The sequence below is a fragment of the Protomyctophum parallelum genome (genome assembly GCF_964188405.1).
Source record: "Protomyctophum parallelum genome assembly, chromosome: 1".
Lineage (NCBI taxonomy): Eukaryota > Metazoa > Chordata > Actinopteri > Myctophiformes > Myctophidae > Protomyctophum > Protomyctophum parallelum.
In genome coordinates, this window is record NC_139697.1 from 32,888,277 (window position 1) to 32,913,407 (window position 25,131).

The 25,131-nt window shown below is 43.3% G+C and overlaps 1 protein-coding gene across 1 annotated transcript in view; it reads left to right on the forward strand.

Moving 5' to 3' along the window:
* angpt2b (angiopoietin 2b) overlaps positions 1-9,724 on the forward strand; it is a 32,211-nt gene extending 22,487 nt beyond the window's left edge. Inside the window, exons 6-9 of the mRNA XM_083783760.1 lie at positions 818-919; positions 3,709-3,875; positions 7,724-7,854; positions 8,380-9,724. Of these exons, the coding sequence (XP_083639886.1) occupies positions 818-919; positions 3,709-3,875; positions 7,724-7,854; positions 8,380-8,540 (561 nt within the window). The 3' untranslated portion in view covers positions 8,541-9,724. The remainder of the gene's footprint in view (positions 1-817; positions 920-3,708; positions 3,876-7,723; positions 7,855-8,379) is intronic.
* The last annotated feature ends 15,407 nt before the right edge of the window (positions 9,725-25,131 follow it).

Here is a 25,131-nt window from a genome sequence, read left to right on the forward strand (position 1 = left end):
TGAGAGACTGAGCTGTCAAAAAGCTGTTCCCCTAACGAGTATACATTTCAATTCCTGTCACGAGATGAGTGGGTGTAATTCATTACACTGTTTGTCCTTGCAAAGATGTCTACATTTGGCAAATGCACGGTCAAGTAAGAACAAAAACACTGCCTGTAACTAAAGCCTGCAGACGTCTCCATCTCCCTCATAGCACTGTGTACTGACATCGTTTTTCCACCCCACCTGGGTCATATCATCGTGTTTTTACTCGCAAGTGTGTTATAAGTACAAGTTCTGTATTCCAAATGTAGTTGAGTTAAAAGCCCAAAAGTATTGGTATCAAAATATACTTAAAGTAATACTCATTGTGCTGAATGTCTCGTTTCTTTTGAAACTGTATAAACATCTTTTGAAAATTGCTCTACAACCTATGGCTTGTAGACTAGAGTGTTGTGAGCTATCTACAAGCTTGCAAAGTGACGCGTTGTGAGCTAGAAGTATATGGTTATATCTCTAAGTAACTAGTAACTCAAGTTCTCAAATAATTATAGTAAAAAAACACTACAATTATTTGCCTTTGAGATGCAGTGGAGTAGAAGTACAGTATAAAGTACAAAAAAAAGTGTGTACTTCTCCTCTGGGTTATTCTCTCACACTTCCCCAAAAAGTGTGTGAATTAGTAAGAAATTGACCCTTATTGTCAGTGTGGGTCCATTTTACACCCTCAGAATGAAATTAACATTTAGGATTTTACTGACAATGCGGTTTCAGTTACAAACTCAATTCACGGGATTGAAGTGCAGCACAATTAATAATAATTGTACGTCATCTGCAGGTGTTCTGCGATATGAAGACCAAAGGCGGGGGCTGGACAGTGCTGCAGCATCGCAGAAATGGCTCGGTGGATTTCCATCGCGGCTGGAGGGACTACAAGATGGTAGGTCGGGCTGAACGCCGCCGAGCATCACCTCAGGAGGATGGGGGGGGTGTGTGTGTGTGTGTGTGTGTGTGTGTGTGTGTGTGTGTGTGTGCGCGCTGCAAGTCAGTGCTTATCAAAGTGGGGGCTGGGAAAGAACCCCCAGGGGGTCCATGAGTGGATTCCAGGGGGTCCCCAGGCCAAATGAGTTAATCGGCTATTTGAAAATAAACAATCCATAAGCTCACAACGTGTTGCGATGGGCTGAGTTGTGAACTACATGGTGGTTCCTAGCAAATACATTTGGGGGTCCTTGACCTAAAGGAACTACACTGCTGTGTACTTAAGTGACGCTGGGCAGGAGGTTTCAATCTCTGTCCACGGGGTGGTTTGGCACAGAGAGACGTGGGATCGTGGCCAGCCCCCTGATCCCAGGTGACCTGTGGCTGTTTCATTTGGACCGTCCGTTTGTTCTCCTCTACCCCCCGTGTTATTGCACCTGCTCCCTCTCGATAGCCTACTACCACACGCCCATACAGCCTGCATGTCCATAAACACACAGACGCATGCACGTGCGCGCACACACTCTTCAATCACTCACATAACACTTTCTTTTAATCCGTCATTAAATTCTGCTCAGGAAAATGGGTCGATGAGGTTACGAAACGGTTCCAAGGACTATAGCCGTGGGCAATGAGCACTGCCTGGACATAATACGGTTGGCCACAGGAGACTAGAAATCGGTGCCAATGTCGTACAAATATGTTTTCAAACCTTCCTGTTGTTCTGGTCTTCATTATAGATAATGTTTTTTTTTTTTTTTATAACATCACACTTTGCCCTCATTAAAATCATGATCCTCGTTTAGAAACAAACACATTGCCACATGCTGGGCTGGGTCATTAACCGTTTTGACCCTGGCGTCCGCGTTTTTTAATAAAAGTTTTACCACAATTTGTCGATATTTCTTCTTCACAACTTCTTCACAATTCTTCAGGAGCCAGTTGCACCACCTCATACTAAATTCAAACGTAGCCTATAGTTATAGCTTACATGGCTTAACTTAAAAGGCATTTAAACAATAACTAGGCAAGTTTGAACTTAGTGTGATGTGGTCTCCAGATCTAAAAGCTGACAATGCGTCGTAGTGTGAGTTTATGTTGCAGTAAAAAAAGTTACTGTAAAAGCAAAGTGTGACAGTGAGAGAGACACTAGCTAAAGGAGAGACCAAAAGAAAAAGAGAGCTCACCCCCTCCCCCCTCAAAAGTCTCTCAAGAACAATATTGTCACAAGAGAATGATAAATATTTGGCCCCTGCTGGAGCGTGGGAGTGTGGGGGCCCCTGTAGATGGCAGATAAAGTGTGTACTGATGTGCTTCACTGACCCGACCACACTTTATATTCTACTAATCTTTGTTCATTGTTTATCATGTCTTCCACCCACTGGTGGAAGACAGCAGTGATGAATGCTGCAAAAAGAAAAGGAAAAGAGAAAAAATAAAAACATGTTTTCGTATATTTGCTTTCACTTTAAGAGCAATAACAAACATGGTCCCTGTACATTGCTGAGTGAAAAAGAAAGGGGCAGAGAGAATCTACCCATCTGTTTGAACAAAATGGCATCAACAATATCTTCTGAATGCATGCTTTCAATTATTCACATTTGATTAGGAGTAATCAGCTACTATAGGGCCCACATGTTTATTGATATCATTTGGGAGGGCCCAGATGCAATCAAGTCCTTAATTGGCGCAAATACAATAATGTCGCAGCTCGACGCTACTGTAACTTCAGAGTTATGCAGATGCATTGGTGTCGAGACAGAATATTCTTTATTAATTAGATGCAATATGCATCCATGTGCTCCAGAAACATATTGTGCTGCTCGCACTGAAATCTGAGAACGACCAGATTGTATCTTCCTCACTTGCTGATTTGGCGGTGACCTTCAAAGTTTTTTTTTTTAAACAAACCCGAGACTTCTCGTGTTGGCAAAGGAGGTTGCAAGCACGAATCCCGAGAAATATGACAAGCAGCCAACATTTCCCTCAGTTCTTTTATAATATTCATCTGCTTTCATATGGCATGTAACCTTGTGCCTGGGATGGGTCACTTTGTTCTTCATACAGGACGTTTTGGACCTCAAAGAAAACTAACTTAGTTTGTGACTTCCCCATCTCCTTGAATAGAAATAAAATCTAATGTGATGTCATTCTCCCCTCGGGTGCATTATTCATTCCTACTATGATCTCTGTCTGTCAAAGTAATCACACCCTGTGCACACTCTCTCCACCTTTGTGAGATCACTTTTAATATTACTCTAACGTCCACCTGTTAATATAGTTTAACCTTCCCTTTGGACTAAAACATTATCATATTATATCCCTTTGACATTATTCTTTTCACAAGCATTATATTATGTTTAATTTTACCACAAAGCCCATTTTAAAAGAGGGAAACCATTGAATTACACCTTTGAAATGCAGTACTATAATAGTATTATTATTAGCATGTCCTTGGACAGTTCAGTCTGTGCTTATTATATCTTGCCTAGTCTACAATGAGTGAAAATGAATTCTTGCCGTGTTATATGCAACCGCAGTTCATGTAAAAAAAGGTTTGGGCACATAGAGTTCTGGTTTTTCAACTTAAAAAAAAAGAGTGTGGACATACTGCACAGTGCGTGACTACTTATGCTGAGAAGGATTCCTAGTTACTTCCAAATGAGCTTGGCAGACCCCTGCTAAAACGCTTTAGCCCTTTCCTACTTTATTCCCATTTGCTTCTATACTCTGTTTACCTATTTAAAGGGCTTCGGAGACCCCTCTGGGGAGCACTGGCTGGGAAACGATATTATCCACAAGCTGACCAGCTCCCAGGATTACAGTCTGCACGTTCAGCTCAAGGATGGAGAAGGCAATGAGGCCTACTCGCACTACGACCACTTCCACGTAGACGCAGAGGACAAGAACTACAGGTAACATATCAGCAGGCATAACCCATTCTACATATGCATACCTTCTAAATCCTAACAGTTTTGTGGAAAAATGTATGCTCAAACCATTTCATGGCAGGGATGAAGGTCCCCCAAAATCTATTTGGCCGCTGACCATCCCCCCCCCATCTCAAAATATGTTGTTCCAGGGACCACCAGAAGCAAATATTTGAGTAAAAAATGTGTCCCATTGATGGCCAAAGTATAAAATAATAATACAATTGCACAGATGCTTTCCCAGATTTAATGGGTAATGCATATATACCGTATGTGGTTAAAGCTGAAAGAGAATGTTAATACAATATATCACATCTCTGAAGTGACCTGAAGTGGTCTCTCTACTTTTCCATTGTAAGTACTGCCTGAAGCAAGACTGTCTGAATATCTCTACATGCAGGTTTGAATCCCGGGTATACGACATACAACACACTGACTGCAGCTTTATATTATATGTATGCATATATGCACAGCTACAGTATGCATTATCTGGTCAACAGCATAGTGTATTAAATAATGCTTTGTTGTTTCAAGTCTCTAACTTCCTGTTGCAGTGTGTGTGCACTAGGCTTTAAAGCTTTCACAGCTCTCCCATTTTCCTAAAGCATTTTAAAACCTGCATTCCAAATTAAAATTAAACCCTTTCACATGTCAGAATACTGTCTAGAAACATTTTGAAGAGGCATTCCTTCAGTCAAGACATTTTCATGGAATCCTTGAGAGACATAATTGCAATGAATGAATCTTGATTTCCCTTTGGGCATAAAAGTCTAAGTTCCATGACAAATTAAAAAAGCATTATCTGCACTTAAAACCCCCTTCTATCCTTTCTTATCGGCGCACACAAAAGCAAAGTACCCGCTAGGCTTATTGTTAAGGATGTCACTCCAACTCATGAGCTCAGCGGAGGGCAGGCTGCCACTTTTTCAATCCGTCACCAGGGCTACCTCTGCCCCTGCAAATCCCAGAGGGTAGCCCCGTCCACTGCTGGATAACATGAGCAGTTGGCAGCGCCTGGCCGTGCCAGGAAACTGACAACTCAAGCAAAAAAAAATACTCTACAGTAACTTTGCGATTGCTAACAAGATTAGGTGTGCAAGCTGAAGCCATGGCCTTCACAAAATAGTACAAACATACTGCAGGATGGTTTAAATCAGTGGTTCTCAAACGTTTCTATGTCAAGGACCAGCAAATTGATACATGCATGTATTTGGCTGCAGAACCCCATTTACAAACGTTGTGCCGCAGACGGCAGATTTGTTAAAAAAAAAAAAAAAGTCTAAATTATTCTAAATCTAAACAAAAAATAGCCGAAGTACAAAATAGGATTAGTGGTTAAGAGGTTTAACTGTTCCAAATTATTGCAGGGGACCCCCTGGAACACCTTCCAGGACCCCTGGCGGTCCCCAGACTCCACTTTGAGAGCCAGTGGTTAGATTTAATTGAAATGCTATTGTTTTCCACTCATGTTTCATGCAATAACATTATGTCATGAAACATGTTAATTTGTTCCATGATCCCAGTTAATTTATCTGATTTACCTTCATCTTGTTCAATAAGATCCAAGCAATGTAAAACTGCACTTTAGCTTCCCTATAGATCCCTGCGGGATATGCAGTGTGGGTGGCAGCGCACCTGAATGGGTGTCATCAACCCCTGTAGCCAACAACCACTGTGCTGGTGTGTTGTCATAACTATTTGAGTATGTGCTTTATTGTGCTAGTTTTATTAGCATGCTGCGAATGCTGGCCTGATCTCTATCGTTCCGCTTGGGGTTTCCTGGACGGATGCCTACAGTATGGTGTTAAACCACTATCAAGTCACAGTATAACACCTTCTTCAGCTGCTGCTGACGTTCTCACAACGCTGCAAGCGGGTGGTCTTCAGACAAAACATTTCTATATCCATTCATTGTTATCACTGACAAGCCAATTTATCCCATAAATCTCCAATTGCTAATAACTAGTCCATACCCGTTTAGGGATATGAGCACCCACAGTATTTGTACAGCAATATGTCCTGTCAGGGGCGGCCTTAGGGATCTGGAGGCCCGTTTCAAGACCAAATATGAGGCCCCCATATCACCCCCCCCCCCCCCGCCCTCCCTCTCTTGACAATTACGCCAGCAACAACAACTCTCCTCATCCTGTCGTCCCTTCACAATAAAGTGTCTCCCCTTTACATCCCAATGCCACACATTTTACCCAGGTTATTAACAGGAAATAGGTGTAACTTAACAGCGTGGAAGAGAGAGAGGCAGTGAGTGAGCGAGAGAGAGGGGCCTCGGTGCAAGGGTGAGGGGGCCCGAGGCCCCCTAGAGGGTGGAGACCTCCTAGAGGCTGGAGGCCTGTTTCAATTGAAACTGATGAAACATAAGGCCTCCTATGTGTCCTGTCCTCTGTCCAGTCTTTGGTAAAACCTACTTGAGTTTGCGCTCTCCACCCCCCCCCCCCCCCCCCCCCCTCCCTCTGTGGCACACCCGTTATACGCGATGCTCACGGCATTGAAGCTCTAAAGGGCGCTGGACTTCAACACAATCCCAACTGGACAGTAGGACAAAGACATTTTAATGAAAAACAGTGGATTAAGAACCTCAACACGGATTTTCCTGGAGCCATAAACATCGGATACATGGCGAATGCATTCATTCCTTGCATTGTGCTTACACATGTTGCGACCGAAGGTCGCAACATGTGTAAGCACAGTGCACTGAAGTCTTTCAGTGCCCCCCTCTGTGGCACACCCGTTATACGCGATGCTCAGCCAATCACGGCACAGAATGACACACCTTCCCGTCAAACACAGCGTGCAATATCTGACATTCAGTCCGTCTCCTCGGCACCCATACGACGGGGCAGTCTTTGTACCAGCAACTTCTAAATGTTGGCCATGCAGGGTCAGCTTGGGTGAGGCTACTTACTGGCAGGTGAGAAGAGGTGGCAAGTGATTGCATGTGTGTCGGAGAAGGCATGTGGTTTCAATACCACCCCTATAAGACCATGCAGTCCCAGGAGAAACCAGTAGGGGAATTCAGATATTAGCATAATGATAGCATGGTAAGAAAAAGGGGGAAAAGTACTGGCTATAAAAATAATAATAAAATAACTTCTCCTCGGCAAACATTCTACATAAACAAAAAGTAAAGTTTGTCTATAGTCTAGTTAAGACCACTCCTAGGATACAGGCTTCCAACAAAGACATCATCCTCGCCCTACTCCCAAATTCATTAGTTGAGCTAACCAATGTGATTCCGGTCCTGTCAACCAGACTGCCCTTTGCTGTGAGGCCCTGCTCTCCCCAAACCCTACTTGAAGGATTGGTGATCCCTCACACGCTCCTCAGCAGACAAGCATGCCCTGGGCAAGCAAGAGGTCGCATAACTCAGGGCAGAGTCCAACATTAACTAGACCAGTTGACAGGACAGCAGAGGACAGGCAGCCAGGCAGGGTTAGGACAGCAGAGGACAGGCAGCCAGGCAGGGTTGACCTTCTCCTCCTCCACAGGACAGCAGAGGACAGGCAGCCAGGCAGGGCTGACCTTCTCCTCCGCTGCACTTCAAACCAACACCGAGGCACACATGCTCCAGGGTTACGCAAATAAAATAAAGTAAATGTGCTGCTTTTAAGAAAGTAACCCAGTTGAACCATCTGATGCATCTGTGTTATAGATACAATGGTATGGCCGTTTACATTGTGAGTTGAACTTTGAAGTCTGCTTGGTTTTAATTAGGGGAAGACGAGGAATGCTTGTGTGGTGTTTTACTGGAGGATAGAGAGGCCAACATTCAACGCTTTTTGGTGAATTGCTCCCTTTTTTCCCCCTTGCTAATCCAGCCTTCATGCTGATGGCTTCAGTGGGACAGCTGGCCGCACCAGTAGCCTCACCCATACTGGCACCCAGTTCAGCACCAAGGACAGAGACAACGACCGCTGCACCTGCAAGTGTGCTCAGATAGCATCCGGAGGTACAGTATACCATCAATGGGCAACTGGCGGCCCATCATGAATACTGATATAGTATTGATTTCAGATGTTGTTTTATGTCCATTGTATTGAATTTAAGTTCATAAAGTTAACATAAGTATAACTAAATGCATTAAAAAAAACTGGATTTCAATTCAAATAGCAAAAATAGCAGATCTACAAGCTCAAAACGTGTTGCACTGCGACGTGTTTTTAACATGAGCTTGTAGATCGGCTATTTTTGCTACGGCAGTATATGTAAGTGGCCCTCTGGAGTGAGTGTGGAACTATAGTGGCCCTCTGGAGTGAGTGTGGAACTACAGTGGCCCTCTGGAGTGAGTGTGGAACTATAGTGGACTTCTGGAGTGAGTGTGGAACTATAGTGGACTTCTGGAGTGAGTGTGGAACTATAGTGGCCTTCTGGAGTGAGTGTGGAACTATAGTGGCCCTCTCCATCTTGCCCACCCCTTTAGTATACAGTATACACTGTGTGTATGACCTCTCTGATGTGTGTTCACTCTTCACAGGGTGGTGGTTCGAAGCATGTGGGCCATCCAATTTGAACGGCATGTACTATCCTGCCTCTACCAACGTGGTTCGCTACAATGGCATTAAGTGGTATTACTGGAAGGGACCGAGTCTGATGGCTACCGTGGCAACTATGATGGTGCGTCCCGCAAGCTTTTGATAGGCTGGCACACTGATGATGTCACATGGCAGAGTGGAGCATGGTCTCAACCAGAGCCATCTAATAGAAGAGTTGCGATATTGAGGGGGCAGAAAACAGCCCGGTCACGTGGTTCATGTACTCGTGCAAGCCCATAGACTGCAATGCATTCCGTAAACTTCCGGTTGTCCCCATTCAATACTTCCGGTTGTCCCCATTCAATAGAAGTCTATGTAGAAGAGCCGCCATTGGACTGGCCCCATGAAGTGAACAGAGTTTGTGTAACTCTATGGTCTCTCTATTTGTGAGAAAAATCCGAACCAAACTTTGGAAGGTTTCACCTACCGGAGGTGTTCTCATGAAGTTGCTTTAATAATATCCTGGGGCCAAATGACTGTGGGTTTTCTTGAAAGTTGGAAAGTCCCATGCTTCATAAAGAGTTTGAACTTAAGTTGTAATATGAATAATTTTTCAGATGAGATTCTGGGTGGAATTAATGTTGCTCATAATTTTGCTACAGTATGGACATTATTCATGAAAAATAATGTTTATGTTATTAATATGTAACAATTATTCATGAAAAAAAGGTCATGAGGTGGTAAACATTCATGCATTAAAGTAACAAAACAGTAATGATTACTCTTCTATTTGTTTTCAGTTTTTTTGTTTTCATAGATATTTTTGTTTAGATCTTTTTTTTTACAGACCTGTATCCTACAGTATGTGATTTTGGCCCTTTGTAAATGATGAAACGTTACGCATGTGTCTAGATGTTTATATGTTTCCATTATTATCAGTGAAAACTATTTATGTAAATAGACTGTCTTTAGACTTTATTTTATGTACAGTACATGCACAATGAACTATAAACTAATCTGAGTTTGCTGCCGTTACTGAAACTATAGCATCAACAATGAACATTACGTATTATTGACAATTCTGCCTTTTAAAGTTTTAGGAGGAAAAGGAAATATTCTATAAAACCGCCCGGAATCTTTGCAGCCGCACCTTTAATAAAGTTTAACGAGTTAGTAGTATGAGATCAATTTGACAAAAGTGCTTCCAGCAATTTCACAATTGTCTATTATACGAGCTTATTTACTCTCCAAAAAAAAGCAATATTTGCAATGAACTCAGACACTCACAAAAAGGGAATTTTTGTTTTGTTTGCTTGTTTGTTTGTGGTTCGGAAAAGCAATAAAACCATCCGGGTGTTTGGAAACTTCTGCAAGTATAGCAAGTATACTCTCTGCATGCAAGTTCTATACACACACACACACACACACACAACACGGTAAAACAAAGGCAGGACCTGTCGGATGGAAGCTGCGGTCTAGTACCATCAGTTTGATGAATCATCCCATAACAATGTTCCCTATGGTACTCATTAGAGCACGGAAGCCCCCCATGCACTGGAAACACTGCCAAGTAAGATGCTTAGTGTTAATTTAACTCTGAGAGGGGCCTGAAACGCTCCCTTTGATTCCACTTGCACACTTGTAAATTAACTATAAGCATTTTACTGTGCAGCCGCCGCCACTGAAAATGTAGATAAAATGCAAAATAGCTGGCTAAAGCTTAAGTGACTGTAAATTATTATAGTGACTGATTCCATATTTGACAAAACGCTTCCACTCGTTAGGGGCTGTCTCATGCGATGCTCAAGGATGACTCACGTCAACATAAACTGTGTTGGAAACCGGTGCTGGATGATTTCCTACTGATCAGTCTCAGAGAGAGGGAGAGAGAGAGAGAGAGAGAGAGAGAGAGAGGGGGGGTAAAACAAACCCACTGCTCTCTACTGGGTTAAACCGTAAAACTTTTACACTCAAATAACAACGGACACATTTCTGTCATTTCTGTAAACAAATGGCTTTTTATGTATACGGTTTCATTGGAACTGCAAAAGCACTAACCGGCCTCCCTCCTATATGGCCGTGATTTACTACTCTATTAGGGAATATGCAGGGGCTGCTTGAGACAATAAAACTACTCAGAGAGATAACACCGCCGTTACTTTGCCTGGCCGTATCTCACACCTCCATTAAATGCTCATGTATAAATATACGACGCAATCACAATGGGATTTGTGTGGAAACTGCAGCGATCATCACTACCTGATACGTGGCCAGCAGAGCTACAGTATGGATATGTTCCACCACAGAGGCACAGGTGATGATGTTGCTTTTAAACTCATCATGCGGAAACGCATATCTCTGCTGTCAGGAAGAATACATACATACAGTACATACTGTCTGCATGTGTGCAGAACACGTTGCACGTATGCATCCACATGCACCAATCTATCACGTATACATCCACCAATCTCAGGGACGTGCAGAGACTGTCAGAGAGGCAGGGGCTGAAATCCCGTAAGAGGACACTTTAGGACAAACATATCTAAAATAGCTATCAACGTGTCGCGCTGCGACACGCTGAGAGCTTGTAGATCGGCTATTTCCGGGGGGTAGTGGAGATGCGGCGCACGGCATGGATTTAGAAACAAGTTGATGTCTATGTGTGCACGTCCCTGACCAACCTAGACGTCCCGTCCCTTTCTTTTTGTGCACACAGAGGACTACCCTCCCTTCACTACGCCCCCTCCACCCACCCTTTACCTACAAGACAACCCTCCTGTTGGTTCCATGCAGGGTACAACTGTGATGTCATTACACAAAATTATATATAAAAATAATATATATACTGTATATGTATAATGATTACATGACAGGATAAACAATTAAGCAAATTATGAATGTGCTTTGACCTTTTCGCGCACGCGCACACACACACACACACACACACACACACACACACACACACACACACACACACACACACACAGACGACAGTGCCACTAAACAGGTTTATTACGACCTCCACGGGGCGGGCCGGGTGATGGATCACAGCGGGTGGGGGGTGGGCTGCATGGGGGATCTTGGGGAGTGGCCAGGCGAGTGAATCCATCAAAGTGAGTTTTATAAAGACCACTTTCAGGTGAACAGCGGCGGCAGGTCCGCTGGAGTGGTTGTGTTCCGGTCCGCTGGAGCGCTCGCACGCACGCTGGGAGGAGGCTGGACCGCCGCACCACTCCGCGCTACCGCCCCCGTTTATTAGTCGGGTTATTTGTAGGCAGACGGCAAGAGACGAACGGAGGAATGTGCGAGACGGAGAGAGTGAGAGAAGGGAATGTTTGTGTGTGCCTGTGTATGTGTGTGCAGCACTGTGTGTACGGTACATAGGTGGCTGGTGTGTAAATTATAGCGGTGGCTTCGCCCCAGCTAGACCCACATGTGAGAATTTATCACCTCGGCCAAGATGGATTGAGAACAAGAGACGGCAAGAGGAGACAGAGAGAAAAGGGGGTGGCGGAGTCAAGCGCTCATAAGTCCTCCCCCTCTTTCTGTTTCTGCCCCCCATGTGTTTGATTCATAGGGGGGGGGGGGGGGGGGGGGCTGTTGGCCGCAGACAGGTGGGATAGTTGGTGCTGGTGGGGCAGGAGGAGATAGTTGGTGTTGGTGGGGCGGGAGGGGATAGTTGGTGCTTGTGGGGCGGAAGGGGAGATTGCGGCCGTCTGGCAAAATAAACTCGCCCGATAAATCAGATCGCCAAGTAACGTTTCCGTTTCTGTTTTATATTCTCACACACACACACACAGAGAGAGAGAGTGAGAGAGAGAGACAGAGGCAGACAGACAGAGAGACAGAGAGAGAGAAAGAGTTGCATGCTCTCATGTCATTTCTGAGAGGTGATGAAAAGACAGCAGATGCACCCACGAGCCACTTGGGGGCACTGGTGACACAACACACGTTTCTCCTACCTTGTAGTGTTGAGAGCATCTGGAGCACCTATCTCCCTCCCTCTGTCCCCCCCCCTCTCTCCCTCTCCCTCTCTCCCTCCCTCTGTCCCCCCCCCCCCCCTCTCCCTCTCTCCCTATCTCCCTCTCTCCCCGCAGGTCTGGATTATATAAGTTAAAATCATTAACATGTCTTGTGCCTTGCACCCCCTCTCCCAACAGATGGTTAACTGAAGGCTAAAGAGGACATAAGAACACGAGGGGTGGGGGATTACTTATGTATGGCGAATTGCATTACAGACACCCGAAAAAACCTGAATGAGATTCAGTTCATTGGCCAAGTTATGTTCACATCATAAGGAATTTGAATTGGTGCATTGCTGTCAGGCACAAAGAAGTAAACATAGATACTGTACATATTACACAGCAGATAGGAGAAAAAGTATATTGTTACAGTCTATAGTTAGTACTAGTAGTACATTACATACATACATAGTATATTGATAGGTATTTTTCTTTTGTAGATCTGTTATTTTGGTGGATGACGGTTTTCATGTGATCTATGACTCAGTGTCCCCTATGGTCTTGCAGAATCATGGATTATGAATTGCCCTGTGACTGACATTTGATGTCAGGCTGTCCCACTGACTTTAAAATAGTATGGTTCTGAGTTTCGATAGTAAAACTTCTCCCCTAGCCAGCGTTGTTAGATAAGAATTGTTTTGTTTCCGTTGGCCATAACACCCAGCCTCTGTGTTTTTGCCCTTGAAAGTTAGTATTCGCTCTAACAGACTGGTAAACTGCACTCAATGACGTTCTGCCCTGTCACCTGGTTTCACTAACTGATATTCATATCATAATAAGATAAACATAATATGTTTTTTGACCTTGTTGTTCAACACATTTTCCGGTGTATTGATTACGGTATGCTATATCAACCATGTTCAATTGGACATGGTCAGAGATCGTTGTGAAACGCTGTCCGGATGGCATGTCTTCTTCTCTCCCGAAACAATGGTGAATATGTCTGATTGAACCTCCCTCTAAGTTCTGCTTGTCTGAGTTCTCTTCATTGTGTCATTCATTACGATGTTACTGTCCCATTTGTTGAATGTCTTGAGGCTATGTCGGGGGTTTGGTTGTGTGGGAGTGAGCTATAAAAGCTGTCGCCTTTTTGTGACTCCCTCCATAACTCTGAATTCTTGTGTTGCCTCATTATCATTATTATGAATTGTCTTTTGAGCATGTGTCCCACAGACTGCCTTTACATAACTCATGTTGATTAGGTGATGGAATGGTGATGTAAAACAAACGGTGCCAACACAAACATTAAACGCCATTAACAATAAAGAGACAATATGACGTAAACGACATGCATATTATGACGTAAATTTACCTTCATTGTCAAAGCATTTACTAAACAAACTCTGAACTAAAGACAAACATTAAACCTGTGACCTATATAAGGTACCATATACCGTATATATTGTACTGAATATAAGACCACTCTGATTAGAAGACGATTTTTCAAGACTCATTTGTGGATCAAAAACATTGAATGTCAAATAGTCTAGTCCCCGATTATAATACAACCCCGTTTTTTAGGATATTTCCATTGGAAAATAAATGCAGTCTCATATTCAGGCCAATAGGGTATTCCTTATAGGGCATTATAGTGGGATGACAAATGCCATGTACTGTATCAGTACTGCACCTGTCCCAAATATAGCTATTGCATGGGCTACAGGTGGTAGAAAAACTATACGATAAATCCACTTTTTGTGTGGTTGACGGCAGGATCACGGACAGAAAAAAAAGAGCATTTCTCTATGTACATGTTCACAGTGCCCTAAAAAAGGAGGTCGTAGCGATAACGATGAGAGTGCTGTGTTGGCGCGGTGAATTATCAGTTAGCCAAAAGAAGAAAGATCAGATCTGTCTGCAGCACCGATCCTTCGCTCTTTAAAATAATGAACGATTCCACAGTCAAACCATGGTGGGTTGTCTTGAGTTGTGCTGTTCTCGCTTTGAAGTGTGCACACGCACACGCACACACACACAACACACACATGGTTGCTGAGGGTGGAATCCAATTATCAGCATATAAATCAATCTGATTCCTTTGTGTTGCATTACCACCCTACAAGATTCTCCAGTTGACAGATATGCTCTTCATGTCTCTCTCACAAAATCTCCTCTCCATCACTGACATTCTCCTTGCTCCCACTCCCTGTCGCATGTCGCCTCCCTGTCGGGTGGAAACATCACGTGTCCAGGATTCAAATTTAAAAAGTATAGCTGATTCACAGCAAGTACAAAAGCTTTCGAGCCTGTCAATCGTTTGATATACCGTTGCGTGTAGTATATCAAATAGGGCATTCATTTAGGAAAAATCAGACCCGTCTGAAGTGAATGGTGCAAAAAGAAAACTCAGCTTCCCATCATGCACCTGTGCACAGTGTGAAGCTCAACAGCGCCACCTTATCACCTGTTGGTACCCTAAACATACCTACATAGACAGACAGACATAGGGAGGGACGGACATAGCTGGGCATTGGAGTGGGTGCACCCTATAGTTGCACCACTAAAAAAATCACACCCATGTGAAGTGAGGGGCGCTCTTATCGTCATACATCATTCTGGCCATTCACAATTTGTGTCCTCTCTTTTCCGTCTTCACTTTTGCCTTCAATGTCTGTGTTTACACAAACCAGGAAAGCTGGACATATAGGAGCGGCTAGCGCCCCTACAACAGCGCTCGCTCTCTCTCTCTCTCTCTCTCTCTCTCTCTGTCCCCCCCCCCCCCCCCACAGCACCTCTGGCACAGCATGAAAGGCTCACTCATTTTCTCCAGCATGGTTTTCATTTGAGGTCCAACATCAATCACCCAAAAGTCCAAGAGAGTCAAAAAATCCATCTTGACTCGTAAGGGTGGTGTTGTATTATTCATCAAGACAGAGAGCAAACGTGCAATAGTCTTTTCGCCTGGATTTTCACAAGCACAGTTTGTCATAATATTCCATTATCTTGGACTATTGGAGAAATTAAACGCTGAATATCACAATGTTTTGTTTGTGTGTGTGTGTGTGTGTGTGTGTGTGTGTGTGTGTGTGTGTGTGTGTGTGTGCGTGCGTGCGTGTCTGTGCGGGTGACTGTGCGTGTGTGCCTGTGTATTGGTATAGTACAACAATCTCGCAATCCGACGACAATTTAAGCACAATACGTACTCCTGAAAATCTTCCGCTTTGGAAGATTTTCAAGTATGGAGGTGAACGGCTTACAACCAAAAGTTGCAAGACGATGACAATTTATACTTGTATTACGTCCTCATCTGAAGAAAGGTTTGGGTACGCCCCACGAGTGTGCACTCTGGGGTAGTTTCGGCAATCAGAAAATGTTTTACAGTCCATAAATCACAAATTTGATGATTTATTTTAGACAGAAAACAAACCAATAAGCTTCCACCTCAGATGATGGCAATGATCACAAGCAGGTTTTGAGTCGAGACTGTATTTTCCTGTATTCCTGTACTGTATTTTCCTTTGCTCTCCCATTCATCTGAATGCTAACCTCCCGTCATAAAAGCCTGCACAAACTTGGTCAATACTAGTCAAACTACAAACAGAAGACAAATGGAATCCAATACTTTCAACATTTCAATCTTGTCCCTTGCCTACAGATTGTGCATTCTCATGCAGATGTCTCACACGTAGCAACTCCTTTCAAATAATCACATGTCACTCTGTCTTATATGCTTCATTTACCCTCTGTTGTACAAGGGCAGCTTGCCAAATAAAATATACCAGATACTAGCTCTCAATGTGCGCCGTGACAGTGTCATACAACAAAGTATAAATTAGGGCCTTTAGAGCCTACAATAAATATGCATTAATATGTTGGTGTGCGTTCATGGGAAATGTTTTGGTTCTGTGCTCAGGCTTGTGGAAATAGCAGCCTGTCTCTGGAGCAGAGTGTGTCTAGCCAGGTCATTCGGTGTGTAGGCAGCAGCAGTATACAGAGAACACCATCACACCTCCTGACAGCTGGGAACATCCACTGTGGAGAACACTGCACTGTGAGAGAACATGAGACGCTGCATTGAGTGCATTCTCACCGGGGGACGAGCATTATACCTTCAAAAACAATTCAAAATCCTACCAATTAACGACCGCCATAAGTGTGTGTGTGTGTGTGTGTGTGTGTGTGTTGAATGATTTGAAAGACATTATTGTCGAGATCATTGCTGTTTGGAGTCATTCGATTTTGCAGATTGTTAAGTTCCTGCTTATTCAATCAGAACAAACTAAACGTGATTATTGTAGCTTTTGTTCTTGGGTAAGCATCTGTTGCTGTTTGTGAAGGTGTGTCAGCCGATCCCATTTATTGCCTCCGGCTCCATCGCGATGGACAGCTGCCAACTGGGTTTATTTCTGTCCCTCTTTGCTCGGTACCTGGCTGGACCAATCAGAAAAAGCGACATCTCTTTGTGCAGAGCCAAAAGCCAAGAACCCTATAATCAAGCCACTATAGCATATAGTGTACTTGTGAGTGGCTGAAACATGCATTGTGGGAATGCGCCAATGCAATCAAAAGCAAGTAGGTTGATGTATGGTGGCTAGAGCAGTGGTTCCCAAAGTGGGGTCCTTGAGGGAATTCCAGGGGGTCCCCAGCTAAGTGATAGTTTGGAACCAAATGGACCCTTACGGGTCTGTAACTCTGAGAGTACACATGGAACCAAATGGACCCGTTGTATGATGCCCCGGTGCAGCTCAAGTTGAAGTGATAGATCGACAGCCTATAATGGAGGGGATTGAACAGTATGTTGCAAGCTGCTTTGCCTTACACTTGGACAACCCCATAATAATCCTCAAGTCTCTGACCACCAGACTGTGTACATCATATAGAATATCAAACAGAATAGACAATGAGCTGACACTTACTAGATGTAAAATGGATTACTAATGGTTGGTATTTTACTCGTTTAGTGAGGAAAGAATAGCTAAAATTGTTAAAACGAAAGAAAGCAGCAAATGAAAATTATTAAAGGACCTATAACATAAAATTCAACTTTTTCAATTTCTTTTGTGTTTTTGGGGCTCCCATGTGTGTTTTCTATCCCCACAAATAACCAATTTTGAACAATCAGGCCTTCATGTCATATGGGTGTTTTAATGGAAATTGCTCTCAGAAACAGCTCGACTGATTTTGGCCTCATCGTGATGTCACCAATGTCACCCTACTTTGTATAATTCCTCCTTTTCTTCAGTCTTCAGTTACAAATTTGCATTTCCACTTTGTTTACAATGTCCACCATTGTGTATTTTCTAAGCTGGCATGGAATGGAAACAAGCCTGGTTTTATCTAGCATCAGTATTATAATGACTCAAATATTAAATAATCTGCATATCAGCACCCTCTCCACCTCAGGACAGTGTGGTACTGCAGCTAAAACTGCTTTCAAAGTCCAGAAAGAATTGACAAGGCCTGGTTATATCAGAGTGGTGATTGAGGCTCAAACCATTAGAAATAACTTTGAGGGACATAGACCATATGATTATTAAATATTAAAAGCAGTTTTATAATGCATGTTATTTGCGCTTTAACACTCCAAGTAGCCAATAAGAATCGTTGCTGAGAAAAATCGAACACTATATATCTTACTGTACATTAAAAACTAAAAATGTTAAGTAAACTTAAAAATCAGACCCGTCTGAACTGAGTGGCGCTGTGCTGTGCGTGTGTGTGTGTGTGTGTGTGTGTGTGTGTGTTAGGGCTGTCAGTTCACCTCTATAATCCAATTCGAATTTCATTGCTTCATTATTTGTAATTTTCGAAAATATTTGAATATTTACATTGTTTATTTTAGCTCATATTTAGCCTATAATAATACACAGAATATAATACGATGCATGTTCTGTCCACTAGAGGGCCCCCCCTTCCAAACGACAAAGCAGTACTTTCAGCACACGTAATAAGGGTTTTCACGGCACAAAATAGCGTTTAAACTGTTTTATTGAGCACAGTGCACTCAGCACGGTAAGATTGTTGTCTGTCTATAGTGCAAATGCATTTTACAGTGAACGTGAAACGTAAAACGACAGGCCTAGCGCGAGACCCACCGAATGCTTGTGTTTCCACGGACATTATGTCATGCCATTGCGGTCACTCTAAGCGCCGCCGCTCCTCCGGACATTTCGGAACTTTTCGGGGGTACCGCCTGGGTTCTGCGCGACGGGCTTGACCATGCGGAGTAGCCCTCGTCGGCCCGCTCAGGACCCACGGAACCGCGGGCTTGTCAGCGGCGGTACCGCGAGGCCACGGGGCCTAGAACGCACGGAAATCGAGCCTCCGAAAATATTTTCGAGACATTTCGACGTTTTTGACCGCGTGCTCAGCCTTTGCAATCGGGGCCCTTGTCACCTTCGTGTAGCTGGCTAGTCTCCGCTCATTTATCACCGGGCCACTAAGCCGTCTCTATTACGGTCGCGAGGCCACGGGGTCCGGAACCCGGCCCACATTCGCTCGAGACGTGAACGTGCACGTTTTCACATCCAGTGGAAGCGGCCGGGGAGATTTCACAGCGGTAGATTCTTTACTCAATACATTTAGTGAGCGGATAAAATAACATAAAACAAAATAAAAATATTAAATAGAATTAATAAATGATAAAAGCTCTAGTGTGATAACAGCCCTAGTGTGTGTGTGTGTGTGTGTCTGTGTGAGAGAGAGAGAGAGAGAGAGAGAGAGAGAGAGAGAGAGAGAGAGAGAGAGTGTGTGTGTGTGTGTGTTAGGCTGCGCAACAGTGACACTTGGTGTGGTGAATTTTTTTTCCAATTTTATTTCCGTGCTCAGATAAAGATTCATACATACAGACACACATTGCTATGCGTATAGGAGTGGCAAGCACCACTCAAAAAAACGAAAACACAAACAAATCCAACAGAGCTCAATATATCCAAGGGTTTATTGCAGTCCAAACTGGTCCACAAATCAAAGTAAGTGCACACGCAAAGCAACAACAAAGTCAAAGTCCCTGTGGTTAGATCGTCTGATGATTCATCCTCAAGCCCTCAATATGCCACAGTTTCTCAATTGTTGGACATTTAGCTAATAAGGTCAGCAAGATAAAAATATATGTGTGCTCCAGCTTTATCAATTATCATAGGTCAAGACGAATATAATGATATCTATAGGTCAGGTGTTCCGTTCATGAGTTAACTACTGTATATCATGGTTATGAAGATAATTACATTTGGATAGAAACCTTTGTATCTAAATACACATATTGTATACTTCATTGTAATGTATGACAGTGTCACTCAAAAGTAGCAATAATAGACGATGTTAAAGCTCACAATGTGTCAGTCACCATGGGACATTGTCAAAGGTTTTTCAGGCCTAATGACCCAAATAGGGGGACTGCCCATTCTTCCGACAATGCGGCTTTGTGTGCGGTGAGAGGGTTAGCAATGGGGAGAGTCGGACCAACGCACCGTCGGAACAATGATGCTGCGCGTCACCAATAGGTATGGCAGTTTGAAATCAATGTGTGATCAATACACTTAAACAGTACACTAGAATATGGTATCTGAAACATTTTCGACATTTTAGGTTAGAAATAGAAATAAGCTACGCAGTGACATAAAACATGCTTCACACTACCCCTCTCTTTCTCCCTCGGGCTGCGTGAGATACAGGGCATTGCAGGCTACAAACATAGCCATCTCTGGCTAATGCCTTCCCATAGCCCAAGGGGATGGGACCTTCTGATTGGTTCAGAATCGTACAGTCTACTGACTTTAAATATGGGGTGCAATGGCTTTTTGGGGCATTTTATTTTGAAGTTTCACTCTGAAATGGAAAGCGTGTGTTTTTTAACCTTTCAGAGCATTTGGCGTCGCCTGCGCTGCGACACGCTGTGGGCTTGTAGATCTGCTATATTTATGTGTGTGCGCACTGTGCACGCCTGCACAGCACCGTGCTCAATAAGGGCCTTTCTCGGCCCCACCCCTCTCACATTGTTGTCTCCACCAGGCCGAAGGCATGTGGGGAGAGTATGTTTTGCACTCCGTCCGTCCGTGTGTCCGTCCGTCCGTCCGTCCGTGTGTCCGTGAACAGCTAATCTCGGCCACCGTTATTTATATTGTGTTTTAGTTTCCAAGCTGGCCGCAGCACCAGGAGGGGGTGGGGCGGAGGTGAGCAGGCGGGGTCGACATATGCTCTTACTGGGCTGCATTCAAGCCCCCCTCACCCCATCAAACAAAATGTTTGGCCAAACCATATGGGCTTCCAATGGAAATGCATTGGAGCGGCCATTATACACAGACACAAGACCGGTGTCTTGAATGTGTGAACGCAGCCCAGTAAGGCCACCCCCTCCTGGTGCTGCGGCCATCTTGTAAACTAAAACACAATATAAACAATGGGAGAGAGGTGGGGCCGAGAAAGGCCCTTATTAAGAAAGATTTGGTGCAGATGTGCTCATTGCACTAATGGCGGTCAGGTTTAGAGCCTCAGAACGGAGAGGGCACTTTTCTCCAATGGTCAAAAAGGCAGGGGCTCAGCGGTCCAGGCACCTTGGCCGGTAGTCCAAGTCTGGCAGTGTGCCGCGGGTTCGACTCGGCCTTTATACTGCATGTCACCCCCCATCTCTCTCCCCATTTCCTGTCAGCCTACTGTCTGTCCCTCTATAAGTATAAATTGTAAATAAATATTGCATTTGTGTCTTCCTCCTTTTTGTCATAACAATATTCACTGCACTCAACATGTTTCTCAGACTCCAACTGACTCCCTGGTCAGCTTTGGCTAGTATTTTGTTCTGCTAACAGGTGGCAGGGTAGAACTGAACTTCACTGCTCATGTTTCTGTTTTCTCTATCTGACAATACATAGAAACAGTTTTTAGACATGGCACCAATGTCGGGTGGAACTGGAAACCTATGTCTAAAAACATGAATCTGTGTTCCATACTTTCATTGGATCCAATGTAGTTAATATTTATCTCACAAGCTTGCACAACACTACATATAAAATAGGAAATTAATTTATGATAAAACATTTGAAAAAAGATGAGATATGGAGATACAAGGTTTCTGCCCAAGAGTGGCCATATGCTCTAAAGCAGGGGTGCCCAAAAGGTTGATAGCGATCTACCAGTAGATCACAAAGGCTGTGCAGGTAGATCACATGACATGCCCCTAAAGAATATGTAGGCCTAATTTAAATATGAAATAATGGATTGACATTAAAAGGAGTTAGCTCAAACCCACAATGCAATATTTTGTTTTCAAGAGTGTTGCAGTGCACAAAAACGTTGGTACAGTAGCATTACAAGTTAAATACAAATCACTCGACCTATTCCATTTATCCCCCTCTATTTCCCATCCCACCAGCTCCGCTATTCCAAAGCCCCCTCAGGTACATTTTTAAACTATTTTCAGAAATGGTATAGTCATCTTTTCGGTGGGTAGATCTTGTTGAGCTGGTTGAGCATTTTGAAAGTAGCTCTCAAGTCAAGAAAGTGTGGGCACCCCTGCTCTAAAGTTATGTTGCTTATTTGGGATAAACTAAATTGGTTATAAGTATTACAAAGGGTATTGATTTAGAAATATATTTCACAAAAGCGTATACAGTACTGTATAGACTAGCATGAAATATAAAACCTAAAGATAGTAGGCCTTAACACAGAGTCCTTTTTTATAACCAAACAGAACATTAGAAGGAGTTCCTAATATTATTCTCCTTCTACTGCCAATTGTCATTACGGCCCCTGACACTCTTCATAACATCCAATACTTGTAATCAAGTGGTGTTGGGCATGAGGGGTCTGATGCTGTTAAGACAGAACAGGTGTTTGGGATCAAGGCTGCCAAGCATAATTGCATGTCCTTATGGCTAATCATTGGCACTCGACTTTTGCTCAGACCCGACCGCTTTTAATCCCATTATGCATGGCAAACAAACTGCCACCCTTTATGAGCCATTGTGTATTCCGAGGGAATAGTCAATTAAGACTAATCGCAGGGTTGACATTTTCAGATATGAGTTTCAGAGAGTGTAGAGTACGTTTGTGGCACAGTGGGGGGAGCAGAGGGGAAAGTTGGAGATGCTTAATTTCCCTGAAGTGCTATTGTGCTTTATTTCCCATGAAGCCACATCACTGAATTGCTTTGAAGAAGAAGAAAAATCTCGTTTTGTGTTGGAAAAGAATCACATTTGAAGACTTCTAGTGTTCTTTATCTCCATTTCTGTGTCTCCTTATTGTGCTATATTTCTGTCTTTGTATGCCTTAATCTCCACTACACACACGCACGCACGCACGACGGAGCTTTAGCACAGAGCTTTGTAATGGCTTTGATCAATAATTGATCAAGGGAGACTTCTCACTGTTCAAAGACCGTAAGGAGGTTTAACGGCAACCATTTTCGTTTTTCTCCCAATATTCAGCCAAAGATGAGAGCCCCATTGAGTGGAGCTCTGCAGTCATTGCTCACCCACCACAGTCTCAGCATCTCTCTCTCTCTCTCTCTCTGCCCTGACATTAGCTGAAGCCCAATGCTTAACAAAGACAATGGGCCAAAGCAACATGTCACACCTGCTGTGATCCAAAATGTCTCAGAGCGGGAGTGAAAATGTCATGTCCACAGTTCAGTTGCTCGCTGAAGGATCCTTTTGTTATGGGAAATCTTTGTACATTTTTGCAAAAGTTTTAATGGACCCGTAAATTAATGGACCCTTTCCTTTATCTTCTCGCATGGGGGTCACTGGTACAAAATCTTTTGAAATGGCACCCCCATTTGAAAGGATTTTGAATCATCCCTTTGCAAGCCAGCACAAGCTCGGGAGAACAATGTTCTTGTTAGTGCCACACAGTATTTTCTGAAGTTTAGTGAGCACAATTAGCACATACAGAGAATATTACACAGTACATAGCTTAGCAGAAGTCTGAATACACCTAGCCGGAAGATAGGAGTGTTGGAGCTGAGTAGGATGGAATAGGTGAACTAAAACATGATGCTATAATACTCAAATGGGCTATACTTTAACACTGACATCCCATATATTCCACGAACTGTCCTGTAGTATAGACAAAATCCACACATCACCACCACAACCAAATAATTATTTCCAGATAGACACTGCCGGCAGTGTTGCATTGGAGCAGTATTATTCATTAACCTTATTCCTGGAAGAACAAGACTCTTACGAGATTGTTATCGATAATTATAAATATATTATTTATTTATTTTGTTGTAACTATCCACAGGTTGACAAACTAGACAGCTATATGTTCCGGAAACTTTGTTTTATATCGCGTGGTGTGGTGGAACCATAGACATTCTACCAGGAAATGCTTCTTTCTATATGTTTGTTTACAAACCTTCTGAGCTGGCCTACATTTGATAAAGTTATGCCACAAGCATATACAAGCACAAGCATATATAGAGGCTTGTGCAGCGCCTAGAACAAATCAGCATAGTCCAGCACAGATACTGGGGGTGCAGGTCAAACGTCAGATACATTTACAACACATAATTAAACCAGTAAGACGCCCTGAGGGCGAGGTGCACGCATCCGCCTGAGTGATGGCAGACGGAAGACTGCTGGGCGAGCACTGGCGCTTTGGCATGCGGGGTCAGATCTATATGGAATGAATTACTGTATGTACTGGCCATATATGGAGCGTGTCTAGAGTGTACAGGGTTTGATCAACATATGGAATGTCAGAACAGGAAGGATAGGTGGGGAAGGATCAACATTGAGGTCAGATGTAGAGTTACTGGCTGGCTCCATATATGCAGATCTATGTAGTTCATGATCCAGTTTTCTCCATGTATGGTTTGATTAATTGAAAATGGTGGGCCCTAAACAAGTGTAATGCTTTATGGTGTTGTCCACTCACAGTTAACAGTTTTTGTATTGAGTTGTACTGTAATTCTGCAAACTGTTAATAAATCAACCAATCAATCTAGGGTTAGATGAGGTCAGTGTTGTGATCTTCATATATGGAGATGGCCATATATGGTGGCGTAACGTGTCACGAGGCGTGACCATAAATGGAGGCATGTCACGAGGTGTGACCATATATGGAGGTGTCTTCGGTCGCAATTAACACCCAGAATTTTACTCTGTTGGACACACACACACACACACACACACACACACACACACACACACACACACTTTGTAAAGCTGAATAATCAGCTGAAGGTGGATAATGTCAAATTCCCGAGTGCTCACTTTAATTATTTTCTTTTCATTTCACACTGGACATTATCCGTTCATCTATCTACGAGTTCCATTTCAGTGCCATTATCCTTTAACTGCGTAATATCGTAATCCTTGGGCAGGATTACGGTTGTGGAAGCACGCGCCAAAGGACGCTGACTAGAGTTCAGATAAGGATATGGGTGTGTTATTTCCAGCACTGAAGCTGTTCAAATGGAGCAATTAGTAGCAAGTAAATTGAAAAATCGTGTACATTTCACGATTTAATTGTGAAACTTGGCCATTAATTTAAACACGATGTTAGGTCACATGTTGAACCCAATACTGAAATCAATGGTCAACAACCGAGGCACGACATCAGAGGCCAACAGAACATTTACCACAAATGTAGTACCAATAAGCATAATAATCAGCAACAAACATCTTTTCCCACAAACAAATCTAAAAATGTAAGATAAATTAAGATACAATTAGGGCAAATATAATTGGGATTATCATTAGCATCGTACTTTACCAAAATAATATGTACTGTACCACGTCATATATTATGGCCATGAGAAAAATCTCTGTAAAACAAGTTCAGGATGTG